The 13,748-nt window shown below is 33.8% G+C and overlaps 1 protein-coding gene across 1 annotated transcript in view; it reads left to right on the top strand.

Moving 5' to 3' along the window:
- The window catches only part of ROCK1 (Rho associated coiled-coil containing protein kinase 1), a gene marked incomplete at both ends in the record, with an annotated part of 127,948 nt that overhangs the window by 107,849 nt on the left and 6,351 nt on the right, over positions 1–13,748 (top strand). Inside the window, 5 exons of the mRNA XM_084252683.1 lie at positions 2,299–2,464; positions 2,958–3,051; positions 3,466–3,554; positions 6,529–6,717; positions 7,581–7,740. Coding sequence (XP_084108809.1) covers positions 2,299–2,464; positions 2,958–3,051; positions 3,466–3,554; positions 6,529–6,717; positions 7,581–7,740 — 698 coding nt within the window. The remainder of the gene's footprint in view (positions 1–2,298; positions 2,465–2,957; positions 3,052–3,465; positions 3,555–6,528; positions 6,718–7,580; positions 7,741–13,748) is intronic.

Here is a 13,748-nt window from a genome sequence, read left to right as displayed (position 1 = left end):
TTGTTTCTTGGTGTACTAGCCACGTTTCAGATGCTTGATAGTCATATATGGATACTTTGTAGAATATTGAACAGCACAAGTATAGAACATTTCCATCATCATGGAATGTTTAAGTGGGCACCCCTTATCTGAAAATTAATCAGATTGAAATCTTACTTTTCAAAGGGGAGAAGACTATCTCATACCTAACTTTGTAATATTTGGTTATGTCTTTATTTGTATTGCTAGCAGTCACTGACATTCAATATTTAGATTCATATTACATTAAATGGAATCTAAGGCACAAAGGCACAATTAAGTATATTTTCTGGTTATTCTCTGTGATAGTGGTAATCTGTTCCCTATCATCTGTATGGTATATTACACAATCCCATGTTGTATGCATTCACTGTGGAGGAGAGTACCCGATATTTGACATTCTGTTGTTTCACAGGGTTATGTTTGTCCTTGTTTAATCTATTTAAGAGAAATGTTTTCATCATAAGTATTGTGCTAAGCACTGTACTTCATGCCAGTGATTTAATTAATAGTAAATTAAATTAATTAAATTATTAAATGCTTCAGAATCTAGTCTAGAAACATGGTATACCAACTATGGCGAAGTGCTAATGGAATATTTTGAAGGACTGTATACATCATCTTACTATGATCTCAGGAATTCAGAGACCATTTCCTCGGTCGTAACTAAGAAAAAATAGAATAGGGAATGTACCATTGTACAGAGTCCAAAGCCACTCTGTGATTTAGAGAACAACAAATGTTTTAGTTTGAGGTAGACAGTAGGTGACAGAGAAGGCTGGACAGGTAAATATGAGTCAAAAGACTTTGTGTGTTGTGCTATAGAATTTGGAATTATCAAACATTGAAGAGTGAGGAGTGTGTTTTGTTATTTTTCTGTGTTGTATAGCCTAGATGTCCAAATAGAACTAGATACTATGCAGTTAAGTTTACTGTTTCAGAAATTAGAGAAAGGTTGTGAACTTGAAAATGATTTGATAATCATTTGGTAGAATAGTTTATAGTGGTTTGCAAATCTATTTATAAGTCTTCATAATCTCATTGAATTTCAAAGCTGGAAGGGACCTAAAATATAATTTAGTTTTGGCCCCCCTGGTGACACAAGGGGTTAAGCACAGTACTGTGAAGCTATATGCAGCCTCTGCAGCACGAGTTCAATCCCCAGCTGGCCAGGGAGCTACCCACATGGCGCAACAGACCTCTCCTGTCTTGCCTGCTGCTCCCCTCAGCAGTGTATTTCAGTCAGTCTCCTGTTCTGCTCCCCACTCTGTCTCTGGTGAATCCTCTCACCTCCTGCACCTCTGGCCTGTACTCCAGTTCTTGTATGCATAAATAGAAAAATCTTAAAAAATAATAATTTAGTTTAACTCTCACTTTATGGATTTGATTAAATTGAGCCCCAGGAAGGGTAAGGAACTTACCCAATTAGTTTGTGATAAAATGGGGATGCTGACCACCTGATAACAAGCTAGCTTTTCCACTGGGCCATGCTATCTTCCATTAAATTCATAAGATTCCTTTGCAAAAGTAGACTGCTTTAAAAGAAAAAAAAAAAAAAATAGAAGTAGACAGCTTGCCATTGCTTCATTGGCTTTTCTTAAGCACAATAGCAGAGTTCTTTACTTTAGTTTTTCAAAGTGTGTTAAGTTCATTACTTTTACAGAAAGTTTGTAATGGATTTGTAGTTTATTTTAAGCAATGAAATAATTCTTTTATCATTTAAAGATAATTGTTTTTACAACCCAAATGCCCAAAAATAGATGACTGGATCAAGAAGATGTGATATATATACACTATAGAATATCACTCAGCAATCAAAAAAGATAAACTCATGCCATTTGCAGCAATGTGGATGGAGATGGAAGGGATTATGCTCAAAGAAATAAGTCAGAAGGAAAAATATAAATATCAGATGGTTTCACTTATAGGAGGGATGTAGAAGAACCAAATAAGTGATCAGGAAAAAAAATTATAATAAATTAAAAATCAAAATCAACAGGCAACTATTAATCAGACATTCTGCAGGAGAGGAAAATGGAGAAGGATCAAAACAGGGGAGGGAAGAGTACAAGGGTCTATGGTGACGGTGCACGGGTGAACTGGTGGTGGGAATATTACGGGGACTACACCTGAGAGGAGAAAGCATACATTTTACAAAAGTGATGAATGGTGTAAAATATATAAGATTTTTAAAAATAAAGATAATTGTTTTTAAGTATACGATTAAGTTGAAAGAGTGAATTGGTTTTGTTTATATCCATTCTCTCATATCTATTGTAGAGAGGCTCTTGCTACTCAGTTGGATCTAGCAGAAACAAAAGCTGAGTCCGAGCAGTTGGCTCGAGGGCTTCTGGAAGAACAGTATTTTGAGTTGACCCAAGAAAGTAAGAAAGCTGCTTCAAGAAATAGACAAGAGATTACAGATAAAGATCACACTGTTAGTCGGGTAAGTGTGATAGTCAGGTAAGTTATGTGACTAAAATTAATTTAATAATCTTTTGAATAGGATATTTATGAGGATTAAGTGAAATGAGATACATAGATGAAGAGTAAATATATTACTAAAAGTAATCAATATGCTTTTTTGCTGTTTCACCATTATTCAGCTGAAAAAACTGAGATCCAGAAAGATTGAGGTTACACAGTTAGAAGTAACACAAATTTTCTATTTTCTAATGTAATTCTTCCTTTTGTTAATATCTATATGTATATTCACATTTCATTGGTGTTTGTTTGAATATTGAAATAATTTTTGGAAGGTAACAATCATTTCAAAATATTTTAAACGAATATATTTTAAATTGAAACTGGGAATTTTCTGTTATTAAGCAGTGTCTGATAGTCACCTGTGGAAAATGAGAATTATCATTTTAAAGGTTACTGCTTTAAATATGAGACTAGCATAGAGGCTATGGTAATCCTTTGTGTGTTTTGTTTAGCTGGAAGAAACAAACAGTATGCTAACCAGAGATATTGAATTATTAAGAAAAGAAAATGAAGAGCTAAGTGATAAAATGAGCAAGGCAGAGGAAGGTATGTCCTCTTTAAAAAAAAAAATCATGTTAAATCAGTTTCACAGGTAAATCTTTAGCTATTTATATTGTTTTTGTTGAAATATTTGTTTTTGTTTTTCTATCTGTTAAATAACTTCCTTAACCTTAGGAATTATCCTAGTAGAATTTAGATGTTAAGAAAAAAGAGGTAATGGATGTGTTAACTGAGGGGGGTGGCATACAGTTCTTTTACAGTGGTACATAAATCAGATCATCACATTGTGTACTTTAAATACCTTATAATTTTATGGTCAGTTATACCTTAGTAAAGCTGAAAAAAAGATTTATTTTAATGAAGTTACTGAAAGTTGCTCGGTAATATATACTAACTTGAATAAGAACATTGTTAATTTGGAATGCAGAAATTAATGCATTTTATATAATTTATTGACAGAATATAAATTGAAGAAGGATGAGGAGATCAATAATCTTAAGACTGCCTTTGAAAAGAATATCAATACAGAACGAACCCTTAAAACGCAGGTATACATACATATGCTATCATTCTTTTCCATGTGTTTCTATTTGAGTACTATATATTCAGAAGTTATTATTTGTATATTGTGTACATTTTTTCAAACTGAGGTTATAAAGTTCAAGCTTTTCATTGGAACAAATGAAATACTCTTTAAATATAGAATTCAGGAAATAGGATTTATACTAAGTGAAAGTAGTTAACTTGTTTAATCATTGATTAGTAAGAACATTTTTTAAATTATATAGAAGACCTATAATTAACACTTGGAAAACTTAATGAAGAGAGAAAAACTCTTATATGAAACCAAGATAGAGGAATTGGAAATAAGAAACTGTAAGAGTTGGCATAGTATTTTGCTTTTGTATTTTTTGATGTAGCAAGATCAGATTTTTTACACTAACACTTGATGCCTTGTCATTTTACTAAGTTATCCAATAGTTTAAATCTTCATAAACTACTTTGTACCTCAGTGGATTTTTATAGTAAGATAAATACTTTCTACTTTTTAGTAATAGATTACAATAGCTTCCTTATGACTAATGTGTGCTCCTTCAGCAGTCCTTTGTTTTGCAGTTAGGATAAACTTTCAGAAATATACTTGATACCTGTTAAAAATTCATCAGAGGAGGTTTTGCTTATCTTTATGCTAAATTAGAGATCATGAAACAAAATGACATTGATTACATAAAAATTCAAGTCTAGAGCCCAAAGCAATATAAGTTGAAAGAAAACAAAGTAGGAATAATATTTAAAATGAATATAAATATAAAGAGCATTTGGATATAAGAAAAAGACAATGTAATGGAGGGGGAGTCAGGAACAATTGAAAGAAAAAGAAACAGCAAAGTTTAAAAAATGATCAGGGCCTCCCCTGGTGGCATAGCGGTTGAGTGCTGGGCTGTGAGGCTGCCTGCAGCCTCTGCAGCACGGGTTCAATTCCCGGCTGCCTGCAAGTGTCCCTCATGGCGCGCAGACCTCTCCTGCCACCCCCGCTGCTCCCCTCAGCAGTGTATTTTGTCAGTCTGCCTGTTCTGTTCCCCGCTCTGGCTCTGGTGAATTCTCTCACCCTCCCACACTTCTGACTGTACCTAGTGCTTGTATAAATAAATAAATAAATCTTTAAAAAATAAAAAAAATAAAAAATGATCAACCTCAATATAAACCAAGAAAATTAAGAAAGAGATACCTTTTCACAGTGAGACCAACAGATTTTAAAACACAGGTTCATCAAGAAGATAGAGGAAGAGTTCATTCCTATACTATTTTAAGAAATAAACTATAAGAACAATATGACAGAACACAGCATTTTCATGTCCATCTTCTTCGACCTCATAACTGCCAGTTTAGCAATTTTTATCATATAGAAATAAATATGGTCAAATATATATATAAATAAAATGTAATTGCTGCAACATTATTTTTAATAGTGAAAAATCAAAAAACACCTAGCAGTCCATCAACATGGTATTGATAAATCATGATAAACCATGTACTGGAATACACAGGAGCTATTAAAAAATTAGTAGATTTACATGTAATGAAATGGATAAATAATTATTTTCAATGATAAATTACATAGTATTAGGGTTTTTTTTTTTTGAAGATTTATTTATTTATACAAGAACTGGGGTACAGGCCAGATGCTCAGGAGGGCGAGAGGATTTCACCAGAGACAGAGCAGAGAACAGAACAGGCAGGTTGACCAAAGTACACTGCTGAGGGGAGCAGTGGGCGAGTAAGGAGAGGTCTGCTGCGCCATGTGGGTTGCTCCCTGGCTGGCCAGGAATTGAACTTGTGCAGCAGTGGCTGCAGATTGCTTCATAGGTTGCATCTTAACCCTTGCGCCACCAGGGAGGCCCCCACATAGTGTTAGATTTAAAAAATAAGTTGCGGCAGAGAATATATAAATTGATCCCATTCTTAAACATAAACATATATGTTATCGATTTATATGTGGATAAAAGAAAGACTATACATTGTTTGAAAGAAAAAGAAAAGCTTTAAGCAGAAATGGACTTTAACTTTCTTTGTAACTTATCTCTGTATTTGGATTTTTTGTAATAAATATATCTTAGATGTAGCATTAGAAAAAGCCAAATACACATTTATGAGTGCAATGATTCAGCTTTCACTGTATTTAAAAAATACAGGGTCTCTTCATCCTAATCTAACCTAATCTAACCTAATGCTAATGTGACCTAATTTGTATAGAAATGATGATAGTGGTTAGGATTTTTTCTGTCTTAATAGAAAAATCTATGATTTTTTTTTTTTACATTACTATAGAACAAGGATATCATGACATGTTTTACAGTTTATATAGCTAATATCATGTACTTTAACAAATTCTGTCTTGTTTTGAATGTATTGTTTTCTTCTGTTGTTTCTTCTATTCCATTTCTAGTCAGGGTCTCTGTTCCTGTACTTTCCTGTGTATTCAAAAGAAAAAAATTATCTTTGGCATTTTTGCCTGTGTACTATTTCCTTCCATTTTAATACCATCCTTGGATTGTCTCTTTAATACCATTTCTTCTTTGCTTATTCAACTCCTGTTTGTCTTTTTAAGATCTATATGTGAACACATAAAATGCAGGCACTCTTATTTCTTACTGCATTCCTCTTATCATCCTACTGTAATAATGCTTGCATGTCTGATTCCACCAACCTAGAATGCCTTTGGGGTATAACTGTATTTTCTGTCTTTATATCTTGTGCCTATCAGAATTTTCTATATAATAAATGCTAAATAATTGTTGAACAGCAAATGGATTTTTGCAAGCCTTGTATGATTGTTACAGTAAGATAAGTCGATAGTTACTTGTGCTACCAGTTATCATATCTCAATCTTCATTAGGTTTTCCTAATTTTTACATAAACAAAAAGTCCTGAGTTTGCTGGAAAAATAAATTTCAGTGCAGATTGAAATTGCTGGTACAATAGAGATGCTCATTAACATTTTTTTAAAAAATATTTCAATAGGCTGTTAACAAGTTGGCAGAAATAATGAATCGGAAAGATTTTAAAATTGATAGAAAGAAAGCTAATACACAAGATTTGAGAAAGAAAGAAAAGGAGAATCGAAAGCTACAACTGGAACTCAACCAGGAAAGAGAGAAATTCAACCAGATGGTAGTGAAACATCAAAAGGAACTGAATGACATGCAAGCGGTAAGGTTTGTGCACATGTGTGCATGTAGGGTTACTTTCTTAAATTATTAATACTGTAATACATTTATTATCTGTTGATCTTGTTTATATTAGTATAAAATGCATATTTTGGTATATATTCTCCCAGATTTAACCATTACTATTAAAATATGAACCATGATCTTGAAAAACTAGTAAGATGCTCTGTTTATTAACCATTGAAACATGAGTAATTTTTACCAATTAACATCTGCTTAATTAGAGATGCTATTTTTAGAGAAACAAGGATTTTGACTGAAACTAAGATATGGTTGGATTAACATTAACTATAGTTGATCTAAAGGCTTGTTGACATAGTCTAACTTGTTTTCTCTAATCAAGACTCAACTTTTCTGAAATCAGAATATCAGAACTTAATATTTAGTTACTTCTGGATTGTTAGTAACACAAAATTGAGAGATCATGGTCTCTCACGCAAGCATTGACTATCATTTTTGGTTTTACCATCCTGAGTAGTTTTCTGTACCTTTTGAACAACTTCATTTGTACTCATAAGAGCATCTTCTGTTATTCAGTGTTTTGTATTAAAAAAAAACACGAAAAACCCCCATTTAAAGCAAGGAGTAGAGGAGTGAGTCTAAGCAATGAATTACTGAGGAAGAGAACTTTCTTTTTTGGAAGTTTCAAAATTGTGCATGTAAACTTTCATGAATTTTACAGTAAATTCTTAGTCTTAGCAGTTTTATTTTTTTAACCTTCCTCCCCAATATTAACAATTTTAGATTGCTTATTTGTTTTAGATTTAAATTTAGATCATTTATTTAGAGTTCCATTGGTTCTTAATTTTGGAAGCTTGATCTTGATTCAGTGTTTTTCAAAAATAGCAATTGGTAGAAGAGTGTACACATAGGAATGAGCTTCAGATGCAGTTGGCTAGCAAAGAGAGTGATATTGAGCAATTGCGTGCTAAACTTTCGGATCTTTCGGATTCTACAAGTGTTGCTAGTTTTCCTAGTGCTGATGAAACTGATGGAAACCTTCCAGGTAAGAATATTTCCATTACTTTATTAAAGTTTGCTTAAATGTCATGGAAGTTAGTGTATGTTTATTTCATTTTGTTTTATACCTTTCTCATTTGTCAACTATTAAGAAGGAATTTGTTTCTGATAGCTAAAATATGATCTTTATGCACTTAGTGCATTTTATGGAATAAATGCAATAATAAACAATCTTAGGCTGCTAAAATAAATCTGAAAAGAAATAAAAATAAAATCTGAATAGTAACCTAAAGAAGTTTATGAACTTACATTGATTATTTTAACTCCCTAGTGAAAGTTGAAGCTGTTGCTACACTTTTCACTATTTAAAAAAAATTGTACATTTTCATGAGTAGTAGCTCTTTAATGTATTTTGCAGTTTTGTACTTAAACTAAGAACTATACTTCATCAGAAGCACAGCAGCTGTATATAGCAAGCTACCCAATATAGTAATGATAAAGTTTAATCAGGCTTAAGTTTCAAGTTGGAGGGCCTCCCTGGTGGCACAAGGGGATAAGACACAGACTATGAAGCTATTTGCAGCCACTGCAGCACGAGTTCGATCCCTGGCCAGGGAGATACCCACATGGTGCAGCAGACCTCTCCTGGCTTGCCCGCTGCTCCCCTCAGCCGTGTATTTCAATCAATCTGCCTATTCTGTTCCCTACTCTGTCTCTGGTAAATCCTCTCACACTCCCCCCTTCACCTCTGGCCTGTACCCCAGTTCTTGTATGCATAAATAAATAAATCTTTAAAAAAAAAGTTTCAAGTTGGAGAAATAGTTTGGGAGATGGCACTGAGGAGGGAGGGAGTCAAGTAAAGGTAAAAGTGAGTAGCTAGGATTTTAGACTTTTTTCTCTGTCTTTTTCTCAGTGGAAAATCAATTAAAAAATAAACACAGACTTGTTCTTTGGTTAATTGTAGTATAAGCTATTATATACACATAATTAACAATAACTATTCTTCGAGGTTTTGGAAGTTAAAGTATAAAGTTCAAAATAGATTTTAATTGGTATAATTCCTGATAATATAGGAATAGAAAGATATTTTTGAGTTCTATTTTAATGAATATTACTTGTTGTTTTTTGGGTTTTTTTTTTTTTGAAAATTTGACTGAATAATTTGATAAACTAGTAATTCTTGACCAGTAGTTCTTGGTGGGACTCATGGTGGGAAGTTAATTCAGCTCATACTTGTAAACCATTTGCTTCCCTGGAAAGGGAATGATAGGTAATATATTATTTCTTATTTCAATAGTCAAGAAATACCTTTTCTTTTCCCATTTTTGCCTTTCTGAAGCTTCTTGCCTATTGAGAAACTTTTAGATACATATTCACTTGATTCTGGTTAGAAGACCAGACCACCTTGGATTTGAATTTAACTGGAACTTGTAGCTTCAACTGCTTGAAAACTTTCTAAAGTTAGATTTAATCATCAGTAATAGAATGACCTATAGGAGTGTTTGGCTACATCTTCCAGTTGTTGAACTGAAATTAGAATTTAGAGTTTAGTTTCTCTCATTAATACCAGTGTAATTCTAGAGCTCTTTAGTAAAGAAATCCTTTCTTTATTTAGTATAGGTTAAGTATCCTAACCAGGGGTTGTGTCCTTATTCCTCCCACTTCCCTTTATTATGAGTGTCTGGGTTTTCTTTGTGTTAGGTTAAACATTCAGAGACTTAACCATTATAGGGTTTATGCTATTTAGAAGATTTAAATTGAAAGATGAATTTGGGGAACTTGAAGAGAAAGATGTGAGTGTTACCCTTTGCCCTGGCCTATTCAGCAAGGTTAACCGCAAAGTATCATCAGATGGTTTGATTGATAGACTTAGGTTAGAAATTCATTTAGATTTTAGAATTCTGAACCAATACATCCACCTAGGAGTCAGTCAGCAAAGAGATTTTAAAATATTTCTACTAGAACTATTCTGAGTACATTATTTAAAATAGCTGTATATATTCATAGACTGTTTTTAAAGTTTTCAAAGTCCAAACCAGAGTGGACTTTTCCTAGCAATGACTTTTTGCTTTGAAAAGTAGTGTATTGGGGCCTCCTCGGTGGCGCAGCGGTTGAGCACTGGGTTGTGAAGCTGCCCGCGGCCTCTGCGGTGCCGGTTCGATCCCCGGCTGCTCCCCGGCCACCGGAGGAGGGTCCCACATGGCGTGCAGACCTCTCCTGCCGCCCGCTGCTCCCCTCAGCAGTGTACTTCGGTCCTTCTGCCTGCTCTGCTCCCGGCTCTGGCTCTGGTGAATTCTCTCACCCTCCCGCGCTTCTGACTGTACCCAGTGCATGTATAAACAAAAACAAACAAACAAAATAAAGAAATAAATAATAAAATAAAAAAACATGCCTCTAAAAAAAAAAAAAAAAAGTAGTGTATTGAGGCCTCCCTGATGGTGCAGGGGTTTAAAGTCTCAGTGCTCTCAAGCTATCTCCAGCCACTTTGGTATGAGTTCCATCCCAAGCCAGGGAGCTAACTCATATGACCACTTTGGTGGCCACTCTGCATAGCTATAAAAGGAAATCAAGGCCTTCCTGGTGGTGCCAGGGGTTAAGTCTCAGCACTGTGAAGTTATGGGCAGCCACTGCAGCACGAGTTCCATCCGCAGCCATGGAGTTGACCCACCTGGCACAGCAGACCCCTTCTCTCTCTCCTGCTGCTCTCCTCAGCAGTGTATTTCAGTCAGTCCACCTGTTCTACTCCCCACTCTGTCTCTGGTGAATCCTCTCACTCCCGCTCACCCTCGTACCAGTTCTAGTATAGATAAATAAATAAAATAAATCTTTGAAAAAAAATAAAAGGAAATCAGCTAGGTATCTTTTACTCTATTACTGTTTTCTCAGTGTTGAAACTTGCGAAGATCTCTATAGTACTATATATATCCTTGATTTTCATACTGGAGGTAGAAATTAATGGATAATCTTTATCAAAGTTATTTTAATCTTCAATATTTCTTTTATTTATCTGGAGAAACTGATTTCTCTTTATGATTTGAAAGATGAAATTTTAGGGCATTTTACTTCTAGATTGCCACTTAGCTTGCAAGGTCATAGTTTTAAAGGATATCTTTATATAAAAATAGTTAACTTTCATCTAAGACAGGAATAAGTAAACAGAGGAGAATCTAGTGTGTGTGTATATATATATATATATATTTAGTTATCATCAGTTTTCAGGAGCTTCTCTGAGGGAATTCACCAAAAAAAAAAAAAAAGTAAAATTGTTCTCTGTAGTATTGTTTTAAGTTGGCAAAAGCCTTAAAATCTTTTCAGTGGTCCATATTTCTTCATTTAATTTAAGTTAGAGGGCCTCCCTGGTGGCACAAAGGGTTAAGCATAGCGCTGTGAAGCTATTCACAGCCACTGCAGCTGGAGTTCTATCCCTGGCCGGCCAGAGAGCTACCCACAGATGGCAGCAGACCTCTCCTGTCTTGCCCACTGCTCCCTTCAGCAGTGTATTTCAGTCAGTCTGCTTGTTCTGTTCTCCACTCTTTTTCTGGTGAATCCTCTCAGACACACACCCCCACACTTCTAGCTCTTGTATGCATGAATAAATAAAACTTTAAAAAAGAATAAGTTAGAGCAAATATAAATTGGCCCAATTTGATTCATAAACTGTCTTTGATATATGCATTTCTATAGAAACTCTGAAATGACAAGTGAAGTTACAACATTTCATTGAAAATATATTAAAGAAAACACTGGTGTAATTTAATTCAAGCCTGAAGCCAGAAAGCATAAATATTTTTGATATTTATTCTCATAGAAAAATGAATGGGGGAAGATACAAATGTAATTTTCTATCACTGTCAAGCTTTCAATGACTGTCACATCTTTTATTGTGAGACTTAAGTAGATTTAGAAGTGTCATCAGATTATAACACTATTTTCATTTTTACTATTACTCATTTTAGTATTGTCAAAATTGTTCTTTAAAATAAGAGCTACAATTTTTGGTATATTGAGAGGAAGTTTTCCTAGCAATAACTTTTTGCTTTGAAAAACAGTGTATTGAGGCCTCCCTGGTGGCGCAGGGGTTAAAGTCTTAGTGTTATCAAGCTATCTCCAGCCACTGTGTCATGAGTACCATCCCAGGCCAGTGTACTAACCCAAATGGCATAGCAGATCTCTCCTGTTTCCCCCGCTGCTCCCTCAGCAGTGTATTTCAGTAGATCCACATATTCTGCTCCTCACTCTGCTTCTGGTGAATCCTCTTAACCCCTGTACCTCTGGCCTGTACCTGTATTGTACTCTGGGCTATATTCTGTTCTTGTATGCATAAATAAAAATAAATCTTTTTTAAAAATTAAAAAGTAAAGAAAAATAGAGTATTTGTGAATGATCAGTAACCTTCACATGTTATTTAATATAAAACTGCCCTTTGGTTTTTAGTTATGGCCATTATTTACAAAGGATAGCTTTTATTTATTGGCTAATTCAGAAAAAAGTAAAATTGCAAAATAATTATCAAGTGCCTGTTCTCTGTGTAAGATGCCATTGAGGTATATAAAAAAAGCATTAGATCCCTATTTTCACACACTTTACCAAGGAACTACATAAAGAAAATAATTATTGCTGAACTAAATACTGAGAAGAAAAGTTGGGGAAAATGAGGGATCATTTTGAACTGAAGTTTTTAATTTTCTCCACCTTAAAAACAGCTGCAATTTATCTCAAAGGGAATAACAAAAGCAAAGGACATTAAGTACATGGAAGAAGTTGGAATATAAAGTCAGAAATTAGCCTGACTGGGTGAATACTAGAGTTTTTAAAGTTATTGATAGCGTACCCTGCGATAAGTGAATTCACCATGTTAAACCTTCAGTCTCTTCATTTGGACATGGAGAATAATAGTAGAACCTAATGTCCTGTAATCTTCGAATTATATATGAACTATTTCTTGTAAGGCACTTGGCAAATAATACATGTTCAGTAAATGTTACTTATGGTTACTATTACTGTAAGACTAAGTTGTTTTATAGCTTTTTAGTTATGTGGAGAAGGACAGTATATATTTTCAATAGGGTCATGATTTGAACCATAGTATATATAATCTGTCACATGATCTCATTGGTACTTTAAAATTGGTTACTTTTGTTCCAAAAATAATGAGATATAGAAAATATTTTAATCTCTTTAATTTGATTATAAAACATTTCTAATTAGGTGATTTCATCACAAATCTCTCCCAGCCCCCAGATATTTCTAATATAAATATTTATTCTATTTAAGTGGTAATACTTAACCTTGGTCAGATTAATCAAGGAATTTCAGGTAATCATGCAATAAAGTATTAGCAATTGACCCCTTGAATTTTCTGTCCTTTTATGATTTATTAAATTCTGATAATATAAATATAAAGGGCTTTATTACACCTCTCTAGTTTAATAAGAAAATTGGACTCACCCTCTCCCAACTAAATTCAGACAGTTTTATCGAAATTGTTGTCAGTGTATTACCAAAAAGTTTATCAGAATATTGTACTGAGAAAACAAATAAAATGCTTGTCTCTTATTCTTTATATCTAGTTGGTTCTGCCTGCATTCCTTATTTATTTATCTTCTTACCTTCTGTGAGTAATAGGTCACTTCTGTACTTTTGCTTGCTCTTTCTTGTGTAAATCATGGCTCTGATTTGTTCCACTTGCTGCATAATTTTTTTTTTTGCTAAGTATTTTTATATGAATGTTAAATTATATGTAAAGTTTTCTGTATCATATCCCATTTAAGCTGCAATCCATTCTAGTCCTGTCTGGCTCTTAAGGGTATTGTTGTTACCTCATACTTTTATAATTGGGTACTAAATGTTAATTTTATGGGAACAGTGGCTTGGAATTTTTTTCTGCAATATTTGTATGGCCATAAAGTTGATTTGTGTGATTGAAGCATGAAAGAGCAAAGTATAGCATATATTCATTTAGCTGTGTTCAAATGCTTGTTGCTGCATGCGATCAGACAACTTGTAATAGCTTTTCTTTTTGTTACAATTTATGACTGAATAATATATATTCTT

The sequence above is a fragment of the Talpa europaea genome, assembly GCF_964194135.1.
Source record: "Talpa europaea genome assembly, chromosome: 13".
NCBI lineage: Eukaryota > Metazoa > Chordata > Mammalia > Eulipotyphla > Talpidae > Talpa > Talpa europaea.
This window is presented reverse-complemented; position numbering and strand designations above follow the sequence as displayed.